At 35.1% G+C, this 19509-nt stretch overlaps 1 protein-coding gene and 1 pseudogene across 1 annotated transcript; one reads left to right on the top strand and one right to left on the bottom strand.

Moving 5' to 3' along the window:
• Window positions 1–1390: 1390 nt before the first annotated feature.
• On the bottom strand, window positions 1391–6177 carry LYZ (lysozyme). Its single transcript, XM_006923726.3, has 4 exons — window positions 5970–6177; window positions 4498–4662; window positions 2839–2917; window positions 1391–2315 (listed from the first exon to the last, which is right to left on the bottom strand). Exons 1-4 carry the CDS (start codon window positions 6103–6105, stop codon window positions 2249–2251), a joined length of 447 nt encoding a protein of 148 aa, XP_006923788.1. The 5' UTR covers window positions 6106–6177; the 3' UTR covers window positions 1391–2248.
• Window positions 6178–16898: 10721 nt separating this feature from the next.
• On the top strand, window positions 16899–17017 carry LOC112472419 (annotated as a pseudogene).
• Window positions 17018–19509: the final 2492 nt, after the last annotated feature.

Genomic DNA, 19509 nt, shown 5'->3' with positions numbered 1-19509 from the left:
AAAAAAAAAAAAAAAAAGACAACTAAATACAACTCATGATTCTGAATTAGATCTTATTACGAAGAACATATGGGCACAGTTGATAAAACCAAATGAGATCTGTTGATGATTAGATAGCAGTAATGTATCAATGTTAAGTTCCTGATTTGAATGATGCTTTGAAATTTAGGAATTACACAGTTAATGATTCAGGGCCACTGGACACCATGTTGACAATTTACTATGAAGCTATTTAGAAAAAAACAAAAGGACTCTGTACTGTACTTGCAAATTTTGGGAAAGATTTAGATTATTTCGACATCTTCAAAAAGTGGGAAAAAGTCTTCTGGAAGTTATATTTCACCAAGAAGAGACAAATAAAAAAATAAGTAAAATATGTAGTCTTTCAAATGGTTATAGGATTGAGCCCTTGGGCACTCCCACAGTTAGAAATTAAATAGCAGAAAAAGAGCCAGCCAAGAAGGACCGAGAAGGAGCAATCAGTAAGGCAGGACTTAAATGAGGAGAAGCTGAAGGAGAAAAAGTTTTTTAAAAATATGAAGTGGTTTGCCAGATGCTGTGGAGAGATCAAGTAAGATGAACAGAGAACAAGTGATCACTGGAATTGGCCACAAGGGGTCATGGGAGAAGTCACTGAGGAACAGTGTTAGCAGAGTAAGGACAGCAGCCAGATTCAGAAGGGTGAAAAGAGAATGGGAGGTGAGGACGTGGAATTGGTGAGGATACATATCTAATCCCAGAAGTATTGCTGTAAAAGGGAGCAAAGAATGATGTAGTAGGTAGAGAGTTATGTAGGATCAATGGAGAGTTCTTGTAAAATGGGAGATTTCTAGGGAAGTTTGTGCAATGGCAGGGATGATTCAACAAAGAGGGAGAAACTAAGGATACAAGAAACACTCAGCCTAACTTGAAGTGAGAGGGATGCGACCAAGACTGCATGTGTATACACTGCCATTTGCAGGAGCAGAGGTCCCTCATCTCAGAAATAGTGGGGAAGGAAGGGAAAATGGACCAAAAGGAAGGTGTGACTGCTGTTATGATGATGAAGAGGGGAGAATTTCATATGAGGCAGCTTCTATTCTCAGTGTAATATGAGGCCAGGTCATCTACTGAGAGCAAAGAGGGGTAGAAAGTGAGTGGTCGGGCCTGTGTTCTGAGGAGGAGAAATAAAATTGCAGAGAAGTGACTACAATGGCAGACTTGAGGGCCCACTTGAGATATGAACTTAAGTTTATGAACTTAACGTGTGATCTGTCAGCATGCTTGTGGATTTTTTTTACAGCACTGGTAAGGATATAAGGAAATATTAAGAGTGCCAAATCATTTTTTTTCAAATACATATTTGTTTCTTCAGAGACACTAGATCGGTCTAAACAAGAAAGACAAGGTATGAATCGCAAAGCCTTTAATAATAATGTTTATTTCTTTACGACATGATAATTTCACACTGGTGATTAATTAGTAATCATTTCAATACTTGCAAATTCATCTGCCTCCAGATTTAGTCATAATGCATGAATTTAAGCTAATAAAATTAAAAAACAGTAACAGCTCATCTTATCCTTCTTAATATTCCTTCATGATCAGCAAGATGCATAAGAGTTCTTTAAAAGGTTCTTTAGAATAGATTGGCATATAAATTGTGAGTTTATTTTTAAAGCTGTATAAAAGCAACATTTCTAGGAAAACACTTAAACCAAAGGTCACACTTTATGAAAACAAAATTCTTAATTCAATCGATCTCCATTTTTAGCCATTTGGCATTCTGCTCCTTTGCAAATTTTATATTGCCCAACAAAGAGTGGTTATCTTTTACTGTTTTTGGAGATGACTGAAAGATGAAGACATCAGACACCTACACAGCTGGGATTTTGCCTAAGATCAATGTGTTTTAAAGTAGTCTTTTCTTACATATTTATCAAATATTGAGGAGCACTTGTATCATTCAAGATGAAGTCTGGGTTATCTCTTTGATTAAGAACTAAATTTACTGGAGATGTATCTGATAATCAAGATTTTAGATAAATTTTCACCAGCATTAGTTCTATTAGCCAAATGAAAAAGGTTGTAGGCTTAATATAATAAACACATTAGAAAACATTTAGTCTCTTAGAAGAAAGACCATATTTTGCTCCTGCTTCTGTAAAATCATTATTTGCTTGAAAGAATGGTAGTGTAAACTTTCACTCAACTACTACTCCCTTAATATGAAAAAGTGACAAAATGAGCTGAAGAAGGAAAATTCCAGTTACACTCCACAACCTTGGGTATAATGAGTGAGATCTCTGTTTTGACAATGATTTCTCCATGCCACCCTGTAGGGACAGGTGAAACAAATGGTGATAAGGTTAAAGCATATCTTCTTATCTTCACTGTCATATAGATATATACTTTGAATCGTTTGGAAGAACAAAATATTTTATAAATATAGGCTATTGATAGATCCAGGTATTGCTATTTATTAAATTAAGATATGTACGCCAAATATTTCACTTCTTCCCAAAGCCCTTTCTAAAGCATAGAATGCTGAACATAAATGTTGAGTCATATGCATTTCCCAACAGCCACTGCAAAGTGCATTCCACTTTGATATGACAAGGAACTGGTAGAGTGTGGAGAATCTTAAAAATTCTAGAAATTCCTTAAAATTAATTGAGTAAAAGAGGAAGCTTCTGAATTAGTTAAAGTAGATTATTTCTAAGTGATGCATTGTTTGGCCTAAGTCGAAAGCTGCAACTTTCAGTTCTCAGTAGCACACTTTGGTCTTTGAAAATCATCCCTTACTTCTTTCATGACAGTAGGATTAAATAGCTTTCCCCTTTAATGCTTAAAACATACCATGCTCTGATGCCTTGTCTATCACTGACCACCGTCTTTGCACATGCTATGGCTTGAGTAATGTCATCATTCATCAAAGCTGTAAAACAAGTGGTGAAGAATGAAAACAACTTCCACAGAAATTTCATTTTAAGTTTAGGTTAAGCCAGTTTTATTCTCTTAGACTGAGAAAAGGACACTAAAATTATTTTCCATGAGTCCATGAATCTGAATATTAGAGGAATAACTTTTCTTCATTCCATCCCACTTGGCATGAAACAAAGCATTCTGTGTCTTGTTTACCAAAGTCATTGGAAGCTCTGGAATTATTAACTAATGTGACAGAAGGATTTTGTCACACTAGGCACTATTAAAAAAAAAAAAAAAAAGAGGAACTGGCCTAACAATTTTTAATCAGCAATTCTACTACTAGAAGCTTTCTCTAAAGAAATAATAAGAAATGCACTGAAAGATATATGCACAGGGCGTTTCATTGCAATTAATGAAATCGGAAAATGGAAACAGCCTAAGTGCTTAACAGTAAGAGTTGAATCAATAAATTAGGAATATTTATACAGTGGAATTCTATTTGTACCCTTTACAAATTATGAAGATTGGTATTTGTTAACATAGAAATAATTTTGTGTAATAAAGAGCAGATTGTAAAGCAGTATATATACTACAATTGAATTTTTATTAAAACATACATTGTTTACATGTTTGTACATGGGTACATATGTGCATGATACAGCTTTACATTCACATATGTGATTGACAATATATTCTAGAAGAATATATGCCAAAAGTTACCAGTGGTCATAAGTCTCTTGTTATAAGAATTTTTATTCAATGACCACAGATTATTATATGCTACAAAATATTTTTAAAGATAAATTAACTGAATATAAAACATATTTTATTCTAAGACTAATCTTCTCTATTAAAAATTTTAACATTTAAAAATTCAACATTAATTTTACATACTTCTTCAATATTTTATGCACTAAAGTTTCCACAGGTTATTTCTATTTTTACCTCAGTTTAATAGAACATTTCTTTAACCTTGATTAAACAAATTTATTAATTAACTTGTTAGACGACAATGATTATATAGGAACTGTACTTTTTGGAGATACAAACTAAAGAATTTAGAAATGAAATGTCATAATGTTTCTAATTCACTTTGAAATCACTCAACAAAAAATATATATGTATACATAAAAAAATAAATATAAAAAAATGTTAACAACTGTATGTGATGGGCATATGGTTGTTTATTATACCAATATCTTTAATTTTCTATATATTAAACACTTCATAATAAACAGTAAAAACAATTTTTTAAAAAAGGACCACACAACCAAATGATGCCTAAACTTCCCCAAGTAAGTGTGGAGAATGGGCATTTTTCTTGACAAAGCATCAGTAAGTCCTTTTATATAAATTAATAGATCATTCCAAAACTTTTGTGTATTAGAAAATAGCAACCTTTTATGATACCAGCTCCTTAATTTCTTCCTTAAGAAATTATGAGGAGGATAATGAAGAGTTTCTAGAAGTTGAGATAGATTTTTTCTCGGTCCCTGATGAACCCTCAAAACTTTTCATTTGTATTTAATCTCTATTCTTGTAAGTATAACCAGATGGATCCTGTGTTATCACTCAAATGTTTTGTCTTACCGTTGCAGGATACATGACAGCCATTAACTGCTCGTGGAGTTTTGCCGTCATTACACCAGTAGCGGCTATTGATCTGAAATATTCCGTAATCAGTGCTTTTGTCTCCACGATTGTAGTTGGTAGCTCGTGTGTTGTAACTACTTTCCCATTTGGCCAAACACACCCCTGAAAAGAACTTAATTTTAGTAGTAAATAGCAACAACACATGACTTAATACTGCATACCATAATCAGTTCTATTCAGCTAATTCTATTTTACTAATGACTTACTTTATAAATATAAAGATGTATTTTACTGTTAAATATTTTAACACTTTGTGTTAAAGGGTCTTTAAGAGAATCTTTTTGTTAGCAAATCATTTGTAATACTAGTGAAGGAAGATAACATACTTTTTAAAATATTAATATTCTAAATTAAAATATTCCATTGCTATTATCCTTCCCTTGCTCCTATCCCTCAGGCAAGATTCAGCCTAGAATAGAAAAATCAACAGAGTTGTTGAGTGGATTTTGTAATTAACGGTAGATACCTAGGCTGATGGAAAAAGGCTTTTTATTAGGAGAAACAAAGATTTTCTTGGAGAAAGTCATTTTCTTCTGATACCTAAAGGTGAATTTGGATATCAAATTAGAATCTGGAAAGCAAGAGTTATAGAACAGGAAAGACTAATTCGTCTATCCATCCGTCCGTCCGTCCATCCATCCATCCATCCATCCATCCATCCATTCATGCATCCATCCAACCTTTTACTCATTCATTCAGAAATAGTTTTTAAGGGAAAATATTTGAACTCAATCTGGAAAATACAGTGATTACATGAACAAATATGGACTAAAATATAAAGTAACTTTTACAGGGACACATCTTGGATTGTGTGGAAGAAAATGAAAACAGTTAATCAACTACAGTAAGAATAATAAAATGTCATTTCCTGCTGCACTTCAGGGATCCTTACATAAACAGTGATTGAGGGGAAATAGGTTCCTACTGCCTTGTATGGAGATTTCAACATAATTTAAAAAAAAACTTTGCTGTTTAAAACCCCATGTCATGCAGGGCAATTCAAAAAGAGGAAATTACTGCATTACTCTAGGCTCGGAGAACCGAAGTTCCAAACAGGAAATGGCCAGAGTCAAGTGCCAAAGACTTGACAGAGATATCTCAGGTGCTTGAATGTCAGCTATATGTGCCACCAAGTCTGAGGCAACTGGTAAATTTAGTGGCATTAGAAGAGTACAATGGGTCCTGGTTTATTTTGAATGGTATAGAATTTGCTCTCCCATGTCCTCATTCCTTCATCTGGTATATGTGATTCTAAAGAAACAAGTTGATGTTTTTAACCATTGTAAGTACACAAACCATCAAATTTTTTAAAAAGGTCCATTCACGCAAAGCCCTTTTCTTATTATCCATCCTCTATTAGTATCCACACCTACCTGACTATTTGGAAGTATGAAGAAAAGTTAACTTACAGTTTGCCAGGCTCACTCCCTTGAAGCCATCCATTCCATGTCTTTTCAGAGTTCTGGCAAACTCGCACCTTTCATAGATCTTGCCCTGGATGGTTACAGAAAGGAGGAGAAGCCCCAGAATAAGGAGAGCCTTCATGTTGACTGGGAAGCCAGACCTCTAGGCTGAGAATGGTAGGGTCCCCACTATTTAACATCTTTTAACTTCCTCCTTCTCCTAGTGGTTTGGAGGCTCCACCCTTTGCGATATGTGGAAAACAGAAGCTATTTTTTTGGTCCACTGACTTTGAAAGGTCTTTTTTGTTTGAAGAAAGATGTTCTGATGTCCTAAGAATTAACCTGCAGGAAAATAGACATTTTTAAAAGACCTGGCTTAGAAAGAAATGGGATTAGCAATGTTTTCAAAACAAGAACTATTTTCTTATTAACTTTAGCAACTGTAAAGAAAAAAAAATGGACATTTTTCACAACTGAAAATGAACTCTGATCTTGGATTAACATTTATTTTCCTTAAGTTGTTTTGTGTGCATTCACTATGTTGTCTTCATCTTTTTCACTAAAAATCATTTTATATATACTTTCCACAAAAGAACATGGCACATTGCCTGTCGTTTTAATAGGTATGTAGCACAACACCATGTTGCTCAGCCAGATTTCTACTCTAACTTCTTTTGTTACTTAGATAAATATTTTATTTATAAATAAGCCTCATGTGAACAATTCCCAACTCCTTTTCAACAATGCCTTACCTCAGATTTCCATGTTAGACTATAAGGGGTTATTATAAAGTGGGGGAACGTTATATCAAATCTACAGAAGAATAGCAGAATACGCCACTTGAAAATCTGCCCTTTTGCCATAAGGATTATTTTGAGCTGAAGGCAATTGAGAAGAAGCAGATCTACGAATATTTCTCTGCTCTATTTGTCTGAAAGCATAACATAAATTTGTACATAATGTTATAACATAAAGTTATAACCACCTACAATCTTAGATGCTTATCAGTCTCTAGACGGCAGCAGACGACTCTACATAACAAACTTTACTGACTAGCTATTATCTTCTATTAGTCTCCTAAATATTTAGCTTCCCACAGTTTGCTGCCCTTGGAAGCCTAGGACTATTTTTTGTATTGTTCCTCTAAAAACGGGTCATTCTTGGTTAAGATGCTATGTAAGCCCAAGTTCTAGTTTCCTCTTTGAGTTACTCAATCCTGCATTTCTCCCAAGTATATGTGAGATGTGTGTGTTAATAAACGTGTTTTTTCTTCTCTTGTTGATCTGTTTTTGTTACAGAGCCCCAGCTGAAAATCCTAAAAGAGTACAAGGACAAATATATTTTTCCTCTTTTACAGTTCTGGCAATGAGGATAAGACAGTAAATGGCTGGAACGCTTCACTCTTCCTAAATACTGCAGTTGAGATATGGGATTGTGCTGGCTGGAAAATTACTGCTTGGCTATCGCCCATGGGAACATAACATTCTAACAATAAGCTTTCTGCTTCTGTACCCTCACTTGCACAACCGACCTGTGGGTAGACAGTTAGTAAAAAGAAGAAAAATAGATGTGTATGTTCAAACAGTATGAAGAATGGGGTTTAGGGCTTAAAAACCCTGTACCTCTACATTTCGGGGCTGCTTAATTTGGGGTCTGTGTACCCCTGGCAGACCCAGCTGGCTGAATAAAGAGTGCGTTTCCTATAACTCACTGGTTTCTGGTAGTCCGTGTGTCTATCATGGGCTGGCGGCTACAACATTTGGAAGCCTCAGAGAGATCTCAGGGAGTGGCCCTGAGATCTAAGACCGGACCGGTCTCCGAAGCGGTTGCTGTCCCTGTTACGGACTCAAAGGGGTGGCCAACCTGAGTCAAGAGAGGAAAATAAAAATTGCTCCTTGTCTTTTCCTTTCCAAATTCATAATGGCAGAAGAAAAACATTTGTAAAAGTAGATTTGAATTGTGACTCTTGTAAATTTGGTTTTGGGTACCCACAGGTTATTGATTCTGAGCATCCCAGAAATAATCATGCTTTCTTTTGTCTCTGTCTTTTGTGTCATTTGTTATAAAGATGAAAACCATAAGACGAGAATCTCTATTTGTTTTATTTTATATACCAAAAATTTGGTTTTGTAACCAGCGAGAATATTCTCTGGTTTCTGCCACTTGGTGGGGCTGGGTAGGTGGACACAGGATATCAAACTTGAATCAGGCAGCTAGCCAGCTGGCTAGGAGCTTAAGATGTGTGGTGACAAGCAGCATTCTCTTTGTCCAACTGTGCCAGCTTTCAGCGGAGATTGTCTTAATAAAGAGTCCTAGTATATAAGAGGCTTTTGTCACCTCCACCTTTATTGCCTTGCTTGTGCTGGAAAAATTTCAATCTCAATATCACCTTTCTGATAACACGAATTAATGGGTCTGTGATTTGAGGTGTCTCATCTTGTTAGAAGTTTCTTATCACTTGTGACAATGAAGGTCTTTGCTTTTCTAGGCCATCTTTGGACCAGCTCTGCATCTTGAGAAGGCTGCATCTTTTGCACACTTTGAGGATAACTCTTGTGTCCATGGTTAGGCCATAAAAAGGCTTATTGGTTTGGAGTCAAAATTGAAATAGGTATAACTTTGAAGATCTAGACTTTCACATCTAAGAAGATTTTTAAAAGAGCTCTTATCCTAAACAAATGTCCTTTTGGTACCTATGAGAAGATTGGATTAAAAAAAAGAAGGAAAGGAGGGAAGAAAGACAAGAAAGAAAAGAAAAGAAAAGAAAAGAAAAGAAAAGAAAAGAAAAGAAAAAAGGAAAGGAAAAGAAAGAAAAAAGAAAAAAGAAAAGGAAAGAAGGGAGAAAAGAAGGAAGAAAAAAAGAGAGAAATAGATACAGAAGATTGCCTTGGCTAGTGTGAGAAAACAAAACAAAACAAAACAAAACACTTCCTAAATAAGATTAAGAGGTGGAGATCAGGCTTAAAACAAATGTCAAAAACAGCAAATGATATTGAAGCATGTGTAAAACTTGCATAAATTCGGATAGCCAGGAAATAACTTTGACAAAGTTCCAGAAAATATACAGAAAGGCTTGATTTATTGTCCTTTACTCTGTAAGGCCCCACGAGGTCCAGGACTTCCTATATTTTGTGCCTCTACTGAAAAAGAAATTCACTGGACTCACACCCTTAAAGAAAGAAAAACTTAAGTAGTTATTGCGCTAGGTTTCTGATAATAGGAAAATATGTCCCTGAGTTCCTTCTTTTTTGAACCCTACTATCTCAGTCCTTTGGAAATATTAACTTTATCATGTCTTTGAAATGTAAGCATCCAAGAAGATAACCGTTGGCTAAAGCAACTCCTGAGACTGGGGCGGGATGCAGGAAAGGGAAAAGGTTTTTAAAAGACAAACTACTGCTTCATATTTCCATGGGCTCCCTTGACCAAAATTTAGTCCACAGCCTCCATAAAATTACCTATTAAAGACAAATAAAAACCGTTAAAGTGTTCTCCGCAAATAATGGCAAAAAACTTTAGCCATCTGAGTGGGTAACTTTTTTATCTGCCAGATACACCATTTAGATCCAACTATTCTTTTATAAGCTAGCAGTTTTGCATTATTGTACCTGTGTTATTGTAGCTAACTTTTAAAAATGAAAGCTATAAAGTCTCTGTTTGCATCTGTCGGTATTTTTATGCATGTCTATGTATGTACTTTATATATATGTGTGTGATATTTTTCTCCCTACAAATGGTATTTCTAAAAACTAATTTATGAAAGAGTTCTATTTAACTGGCTTAAAGAAAATATAAGCACTTATATAAATTAAGGCTAGTCAAATAAGTTTACATTATCTCTACTAGATGTTTGAGGTTATAAAATTGTAAATTTAACCTAAGAACGAAATGTACAATAAAAGCAATTTACTAAATATACATCAACACTGCGGAAAAAAAGCCATAAGTTTAACTTTTTAAGTTTTGTTTCTGTGATTTTTTTCAACATATCTGGTTTGTCAACAAGGAAAATAACTTAGACTGATGGTTAATTTGTAATGTCTCATGAAATTTTCATGTTAATTCAAGCACAATTATTAAGAACTTGAATTAAATGGATGTAAGTGGGATAAAAGTTTATAAATGAGCTTTGTAACAATGATGTTTTATAAAATATATCTGCTTAAAAATAGTTTCCAAAGATTTTCTGTAACTTTAACCTTAAATGATGAATATTCATTGACTATCTAGATCATTCCCAAATAGGAGAAAATACTAAGACATTAAATGCTGAACATAGGTTTATCTACTTTTGGCTCCTTTTTTTTTTTGCCACATTAAAAAATTATACTATGAAAAGGCATTTATCTCTAGAAATTATAAAATGACATTCACAAATTTGTTAATGTATTACAAAATGTTAGTATGTGGCAGACAGTTCACAATTGCTTACTTCTTAACTTATATTGGAAATTCAGATTACTAAAGGTTAAGAATTCTAGCCCATATATGTAAATGAAACTACTAGAAATAATATGGGTAAAAAACATATGCCAAATACACAAGGAAAGTAAGATGTGTTTTTGATCATGAAAAGTATGACTTATGAGGATGAATTTTTGTTAAGGGAAAAGGAAAGTAATTTTGTCCTAATTTAGAGGTTATTTTAGACTATGAAAGAAGGGATAAAGGACAAAACCTACATGGGTATAGAAAGTTAGGAAAAGAGAGAGAAAGGGAAATTGAGAAAGAAAAAGGGAGGGATTCTTATCTTGCGTGATCAAACTGGTGAAAATTGAATTAATTTATTATAAGGGTTTTTAAAAATAAGCTTTAATAGCAATAGTGTGCCTATGCAAAACTAGAATTTAATTTTCTCTCTCTGTTAAAAGGACAAAGTTTTCATGGATTATTGTAAAAGATTTTTTTTTTTTTTTTTTTACCTGTATGTAACTTGCCTGGGAAACAAAGATTCTGTGTCTTATTGGGAGAAGTACCTGTGATTTACATTCTTCACCAGATCTGTGATTACTCAATATTCTTATACTTGCCTTTGAAATTTTATATTGTCACTTTGATTAAATAAGTAACTATTTTTTCACAGTAACCTGTGATCCTGTTTAATCAGTGTTAAACCCTTTTGATTTTTTTTATAACTTCCTAAAATCAAATTTTGAATAAATTCTCTTTGACTTTAAACTGACTTTGAGATCTCCCAAATGGCCTCTGGAAAATCTCAAAGGTTTATTCTCTGTCCTTATTGAGAAATGTTAAACTAATCAGGTTTATTTGGTATGTTAAATTACATGGGAAACATTGTCAAATGAAAATGACATTTAACAGTTCCTTGGGTTATATTTGTGTGGGTATACGTTATTAATTAAGTGTTCCAGAAATAGTATAAAATTTCTAGAAAGCTGATATGTCCTGGTATAACATTATCTGTCAGTCATAATTCCAGATATCTTAAAATGTCACAGATATCGCCAATTTCTTTTAATCAATAACATTTAAATAAATTCTTATCAGATCTTTAACCACACCATTTAAAGTCTTTTGTCAACCCAAATAGTTCTTATTTTACTCTGATTCTTCTGTGAAAACATTTGAAATTGCTAACAAGAATTAATTACATGGGACTACATGAACTCATTAAGTTGTTTATAACTTTTTAAAACGTCTTTTAATTTTTCAGTTACAATTGAAATTCACTATTTTATTAGTTTCATGTGTACAACATAGTGGGTAGACATTTATATAACTTACAGAGTGATCCCCCTGATAGGTCTAGTACCTAGCGGGCACCATACTGTTTATAACATTTTAATGACTTTTTGTTTAATACATTACTGGCATGTTTTAAAAACAAAATATTTTTTCCCCTCCCCTACACTATCCAAACATGTATTTCCAACCATGTGCTACCTCTGAAAACGGCTTTTTAGGAGACTGTGCACATTTTAAAAACTCTTTGCTAGCAGAATTAAAAAGGAATTGTGCTTCTGTATCTGTTTATGAAGACAGATTCTGAGTCACACAAAAAGTCATCATTTTGTAGTTACTCTTATTTTTCATCAGTTGCAGTTTCTCTCTGTGGGCTTCTAAGGTTATTCACTAGTTTGACTCTAAGTGACTATTTGATTATTGTGAGTTAATCAAAAATGAAAAATAACTCTCTTTTTCAGACTAGGCCTAATTTTAATTTTTTAATAATAAATAGTGAGGCAGATTTTCAAGACTTAGAGAGAAACCAGCTAAAAGAGGTAACCTTTGTTTCTCTTTATGCTCTTCCCAAGTCGATGCTAAAACATCTAGGTAATATCACCCAATGTTAGTTTCAGCCTTCCTTCCACTGATGACATTAATTTATCTTTTCATTAACTTACGGACTTATGCTTTGTTTGGTGGAATAAGGAAGTAAGTATTTGCTTGTCATCTAGAACCACACTGACAGCAGGATATTGTGTGACCTCTTCAAAGAGAAGAGATGTTTTGATCCCTTTATTTATTTCCCCTGGAGCAGAAGATATGGGCAATGATCACATCCAATTATAATCCTATTATATCATTTGAAGTAGGTTCACTAAGTAAGTTATTTAAAAATAAAATAGCAAGCAAACATGATATTTGGGCAGAGATTTCTTTCCCCAGAAATTTTGTACATACTTCACGTTTTATTTGATGCAATTTCACATTTCATCTTTTTAGGAAAGGTGTTTATACATCCCAGATTATTTTGTTGAATTATAATGAACAACAGCCATATTTATTCCTCCTATTATTTCCTGTAATAGAGAAAAAATATTTAACATGGTGTGTTGGGGGCCTCAGGCCTAGAAAAGAGAATTTGACCAACAATCTCTCAGACTTCGGACTATTTCTCCAAACTAAAATCATCCTTAAAAGAAAACATTTTCCAGGGTTTAAGATAGTCTAAAGAGTATGCAATAGGACCTCTGTTAAAAGTGATAGGGAGGACACATAGGTTTATCTTTGCTCCCTTCCAAAATCCCAATAAAATATCAATAAAATAAGTTTTAAAGAGTATAAACCAGCAAGGGGAAAGGAAAAGAAAATAACAATAGATGAGAAATGTCAAAATATTGTAATATAGGAAGGGAGTGGGCCAGTGGTAACTTAGCATAATAAAGGGAGCTGATACCTAAGTGCCTGGAGAAGGGAAAATCAGCAAGCTGATTGGCACCCTAGAACTGCTGATGGGTGCCCTAGAACCTGGAAGAGTCTAGGTAACTCTAAAGACAGGGCTGCACAGCAGTGCTATAAACAGGAAGACAGGTTGGAAGTCTATATATAGAGTTGTGAAACTCCCAGAACTTCTCCCCCAGTCCAGGAAACCAGATCACTGCACCTTCCCAATCCCAGATGAAGAATGGGAGGATTCTTTTTGGGAGGATAAGCCAGACAGATTTCAGACTTGGGACTCAAGGCACAGTTAAAGGCAGGAGGTACAATGTCATAGTGAAATAAGGAAATTAAGTAAAACCTGGAGCAGTAAGTAAGTCTCCTAAGCTCCCAACCTGCCCCTACTGATCTCTTTGATTTTTGGCTGCCAAAATTACCTCCCAGGCAGGCTGGTAAGATTCCTTTCTTAGATAAATGTCTGAAGCAGGAGAAAAGACCTGCATATACTAATATTTGAGGCCCACAATGAAATGGCCAGTCTTGTTCTATTGCTGGTGGTAAGATCCATTCATGTCACAGATTTTCCACTCAGCTTCTTAGTGCTTAACTCTTAAATATATACAATCAGCAAAGATTGCCAGATACTTGATGAAAGACACTAATGTAATGGCAGTTCAAAATAAACACTTAGAGAAGAGGAACTCAGAGAAAACAGAGGCAAAACAAAATAAAATATAAACTATAATGAATATCTCAGAGAAAATGTCACATCCGTGGTACAAGCAAGGATGCTACAGTAAAGAAATAATCAGACAAAAAATAAGACCCCTTGGGATGAATAAAACATTTAAGGAGAGTTAACAGATACATTTGAGAAATATTTCCAGAAAAAAAAAGAATAAAAAGAAAGAGATTAAAAAAAAGAGAGAGAGAGAAAATGAGAAAAATGAGAAAAATCAGAGAATAAAGAGATCAGACATCCAATTAATAGGAATTCTTAAAAGGAATTACAGAGGAAAAGGAAATATAAAACAAATTCACAAACGTAAAGACACAGGTTTCCAGGCCGGAAGGTCCACCATGTGCCTAACACAATGGTGTGGAGTAAAATCCATACCAATGCACATCATCATGAAATTTCAGGACACCAGGAATAAACAGATAATTTAGAAACAATAATATTTAACGTAGACTCTTATATCAAATCAAACAGTCAAGTGTGAGAGGATGAGGGGAAAAGATATCCTCAGATATGCAAGGACAAAAAAACTTTACCTCTCTGCGCCCTTTATCAGGAAGCCTCTGAACGACATGTTCCACTTTAAAAAGAGCAAATAAGAAAGGAAACAGGGTGCTATCACAGAGGAGTGATGGAAATTACCAAGATGAAGGGAGAAGTGCTGTCCAACATAGACAGCACTGTTACAGGTCAAAGAGAAGCCAATCCAGATTGTAGCAAGAGAGTAGAGGGCTCGAGGAGTGTGGACTCCATGGAGAAAACCAAACTTAGAGATGGCCCGGAATGTCTGAACCTTCTGAAGGGGATTTGACAGCTCTGGCTGAGACTTTGGGTGATGCATTAAATGCATGAATAAGTACATGGAAAGCTAATCAAACAGAAAAACAAGGCAATTATTAGTACCAAAAAAAACCAAAAAAACAAGAATGGAAGTACAACCAAATTTTACTGTCATATTATACTCATCTGAATGTTTGTGCTTACTTATAAAGAGGAACAACAATGGCAGAGGAAGTTGAGAGGGAGTTAAATCTTCATCTTTCTTTGTGAAAATAACTAGAAAATGTCTATGGCCGAAAATAAAAGAATAGTAGAATGAACATGCTCTTGAGATATATGGCAGTAAATACTAGAATAAATAGCTAAGGAAGTTAAAAGGGACTATCTCTAATGTTGGGCATTAGATGAGAAAGGCTAGGGCTATTTTTCATCATTAAATTTATAACACTTTATTCAACTTTTTAAAATATACATATGTAGTTTGTGATTAAAAAAATGTTTAAAAAATATATTATATAAAAAGAAGAATTAAAAGACATACACCAAAAGTGTTTACGGTGGTTAGTTATGAACTCTTTTTAGAATTTTGATTTACTTTGTATTTTTTGGCATTTTCTAAGTTTTCTTCTTTTGGCATGTATTACTTTTGCAATTAACAAAATAATAAACAATTACATACACACAAAGGAATGTGCAGAATCACTAAAAAAAGGATGGTTATTTTGAAATCTTCAGTATTTCTCTGTATGAATAAACTCGATCATATTTGTTGAAATATTCTGTTATTCAACTTCATAATCATCTTTCGCTTATGCAGCTCATCTGTACCCAGATCAGTAGTCCTTCAAATTTCAGTGGAGAGGAGTTAAATATTAATTTTTACTGAGATTTTTGAGCTGCCTTTAAAATGGCATATAAGCTTTATAAAAAGCAACCTGAGAGAATATCTCAGTACAATGCTGTTTTGGTAGAATCATTTTTATTACATAGTTAATTTCTTTAAAAGACTAGAAGGTACTCTAACAAGAATAGCATTTATAGTTCTTGGAATAAAACACAAGTAGCTAAGCTCCTAGAACACTACGTCCCATTCAGGCTTTTGTTTGGGAGACTAAGTCCATTGGAGGGGGAAGATAAACTGGAGAGGAGATTCACTGAAGTCATGGGTAATTTGGCCAGATCTAAGATGACAGACCTTTTAACTTCTACTTTCGAAGGATGGCAGGGCCCTGCATCCTACTCCCATGAGGGGCCCAGAACAATGGCAACGGGTCTCTTGGGTGGCATGCAGCTGCTGGGAAAATTGATCACTAATTGCCCTGCTTTGGGACTCAGTGAAGCTTGGAAAAGGAGCTTGCTGCCTTTGATTGAACCACTTTGGCTTGGGCACTAACCCCTGTATGAACAACTCAGGCATGTCCATGATGGACTGAGGCTCTAAAGTTTTCTGGACTTTGTAGTTTTTTGAGATGCTTGGAAGTTCCTGGGCGGGGGATCAACTAAAGAAGTTAAAAAAGACTCATTGCCTTTGGGGAAGTGGGACTCATAGGCAAATTTTGTTTGATTTAGATAAAGCAAAGTGATGTTTCTTGCACCCATTTGTGGTACAGCAAATTTATATCTACTACACTATTTGATCTAGATTTGCCTGCTCTGATTAGAATGTGATTGGAGAATGTGAAGTGAGAAGGTTCCTGGGAACCCTAGAGATTAAACTATTTTCCTGAAAACGACTCTTTGGTTCCATGATTCAGGTCACCATTAACCCTAGAGGTAAGCCTAGGTGTTTTGGTTTTCAGTGACTCAGACTGCTGGGACAGATCTATCTTCATAGTCTTGTTTCACTATTATAAGATTTGCCATCACTATTTTCATTGTTGTTCCTGCAATAATGTTTTCTCTTTCAGTATTAAATAATTAAGACCTCTTTGTGTTAGTATATAAGGGACATGAAAAAGTATATGAAAAAAAATTGCCTCACATTAAGTACCTTTAAGTTGTTGTGTAACCATCACAACTGTTCACCTCCAGGACTTTTCCATCATCCTAAACTGAAACTCTATCCCCATTAAACACTAATACTCTCCTCCATGCCCCTGGTAACCACTATTCTACTTTCTGTCTCCATAAATCTGACTATTCTAGGTACCTTATATATATGAAATTAGGTTGGCTTAATTTAAAAAGGCACAAGTAGAATAAAATTTATTTATCTTAAGAAGTAAACACATCAAGTGGAAAAAAAATATCCTCAGAAAATAACTGGTATTGGTAAATCAAAATTGTATTAATGGGTCTACGGCCATGCTATCCTGAACAAGCCCAATCCTATCCAATCTCGGAAGCTAAGCAGGGTCGGGCCACGTTAGTACTTGGATGGGAGACCACCTAGGAAGACCAGGTGCTGTAGGTGTAAAAAATTAAAAAATAAGGGATTGTAAGCTGACAAGGTCCCTGCAATCTGTGAGGTCAACCAAGAGTTGCCTCGCCTAAATAATAAAAAAATAATAATAAAAATTAAAAAAAATTGTATTAATGGAAGAAGGCATTGGCATGGGTTTTGTCAAAGGGCATAAATAATCACCTGCCAGTGGAAGAGTGCCATTTCCTTGAAGCCATTATGGACCTTGGGAGACTATGGTCAGGGTTGCTGTGCTGATGTTGATGCTGTACCTGTAGAATTTGGCTCATAAGTGCAGAGGACCTAGTCTCACCTCTGCTGTGGCAGCATGGCTCCTAGGAGAATATACAGGGTTGGGGGAGTCAGGAGGGTTGGGTAGAGGGTAGAGGTGGGACAACATCTCCGGCTTTCCAAAGGGAGCCCAGATGCTAAAAGGTTAAGGTGAAGTAATTTCCTCACTTAACTAGTAAAGCTGCTGCCCTTCATGGAGCTGTGTTGAACAGCCTTGTGAAACAGGACCAGCACCCCCATACACCCACCCACCAGCTGCTTCCTGCAAGTCCAGCAGCCTGGCTACAGGTCAGAGTGGCTTCCTGTAAAAACATTTTCTGCCTTAGGAGCAAGGCTTGACCCCATCCAAAGGTGGCATTTTGTTGGCCCCTGAGGGGCATGAGATGCTGGCAAATGGTAAATAAGTTGGGTTTGCCTAATCCAGACCAGTGTATTTTTTCCTGCTAAGGATTAGTGATCCCTTTCTGTACTTTAAGCTCTCAATATCCCTGTAATTTAAACTGCTGCTATTTGTAAAATAGCAAGATAATTTCTTTCCTGGGTCTCCTGACACTATCCAAACTCCAGAAATCATCTGACTCTTGCACTTAATTTACTCTATTGTCTTGCTGTTTTGTTTTGAGTCAGGTAACTGGTTCATACTGAGTAATACTATTTAACGTACACCAGAGGAATTACTTCTACTGTAATGCCAATACTGTGCTACTGAGTCTCTAGCAAGAGCTACAACTTACTATGTTTGAAACCCATCACTTCACCACTAAGCCTAAGAAGTAGCCTGATAAAATTGGTGTGCACTTTCCCACCGGTTACAGAGATTTTACCCTTCTGGCACTTGCCAGGTACTCACTCTCTTCTCTGCTTTCACTCTTGCTATTTCCTCAGTCTGCTGTGCAGACAATGAAAGAAGTGCTAGAATGTCTGGTGAAAATGGCAAAGAGAAATGAGGATGAGCAGGGCCACACCTAGCCACTTAATCCCAAAGGCAGTGCGATTTAGGACTTCGTCCCCCAAACAATGAAAAACTATTTATAAGTAGTAAACTGGAGAGTAACAGCATCAAAAGCTTTTAAAAAAATCACTCTAGATTGAATTCAGGGACTGCTGCTGGAGAAGGGACAAGTAATTCAGATGGCAGATAATGGTGGGGTATGGAAAGAACCACAAGGGCACAAGAGATATTTAGGAGGTTTGACTCATCAAGATTGATGATTTCTCTGAGATAAAGGAAAAATGAAAGGTAGCGCATACTAGCGTTTGTTTCTTGAATGCTTTCAAAGTGCTAGCCACTTAATAAAAATTACCCAGAATTCTTACAGGGGTCCTATAGGTAGGTATTATTTTCACTCACAGATGACAAAATATGTGTCCCAGAGAAGAAAGTGATTCACCCAGAGAAATATAGCTTTTAAGTGGCAGAGCTGGGATTCTGATTCAAGTCCGTTCCGGGGTCTACTCAGTGTACCACATTAGCTTGTAAAAATTGAGGTAAAAGAGGACGAAATTCTATTGAGATCAAATTCTCACATCTTAACATGCTATAACTTCTTTGTCTACCTCTTGTCTGTTTTAGTTCCTGACATAATTGTGCAACCCCTTTTTTATATATTTATTTTAATAGTGTGAGTTTTCTCTTAGAGATTGGTCTACCCCCAAGTAATGACATTAAACAATTAGAGACTATTTTAAAAACCAATACGCTTGGTAAGTGAACATCTGATAAAATAATTCTGAATGGCTTTTGATTTCTTTGTGAATACTTTCTGAACACTCTATTATTTCTGTTATCTTTAACCTTCCAGGTTTAATGCAATTAGAACCTTGGCTGGATCTCACTTCTCCTTTTAACATTATAAACAAATGTTTTCTTTCCCACTTTGGTCAAGTTACAAAATTCCTTTCTCAATTTACACAGAAATTTGACATTCAACATTGAGAAATTATGATGAAATAGCTAACTGATTGTCAAACATGTGAGGAAATGCGATTTTATTTGCAAAACGATGGAAGTTCCCGTTTTAATTTCTTCTTCCAGAAGAATATTCTGATTTCATTTCTTTATTAAATACAATCTTTGGCTTTAAGCTTCTCTAAGATCTTTTCATTTGTGCCAATGCAACTGCATATTCATTAAATTTCCTTTCATTGAACTAAAAATTAGTGATTTCAATCTTTAAATTGGCTCTGGTAACACCATAAAAATATTGGAGAAA

The sequence above is a fragment of the Pteropus alecto genome, unplaced genomic scaffold (genome assembly GCF_000325575.1).
Source record: "Pteropus alecto unplaced genomic scaffold, ASM32557v1 scaffold76, whole genome shotgun sequence".
Classification (NCBI taxonomy): domain Eukaryota; kingdom Metazoa; phylum Chordata; class Mammalia; order Chiroptera; family Pteropodidae; genus Pteropus; species Pteropus alecto.
Note: the sequence above shows the minus strand (reverse complement) of the source record. Positions and strands in the feature narration are given on the sequence as shown.

Coding starts and splice junctions, on each gene's coding strand:
- LYZ (XM_006923726.3), bottom strand. CDS start 6,105: ATGAAGGCTCTCCTTATTCTGGGGCTTCTCCTCCTTTCTGTAACCATC. Junction 4,663..5,969: donor GGGAGTGAGCCTGGCAAACT/GTAAGTTAACTT, acceptor AGTTCTTTTCAG/GGGTGTGTTTGGCCAAATGG. Junction 2,918..4,497: donor CTGTCATGTATCCTGCAACG/GTAAGACAAAAC, acceptor CTTGTTTTACAG/CTTTGATGAATGATGACATT.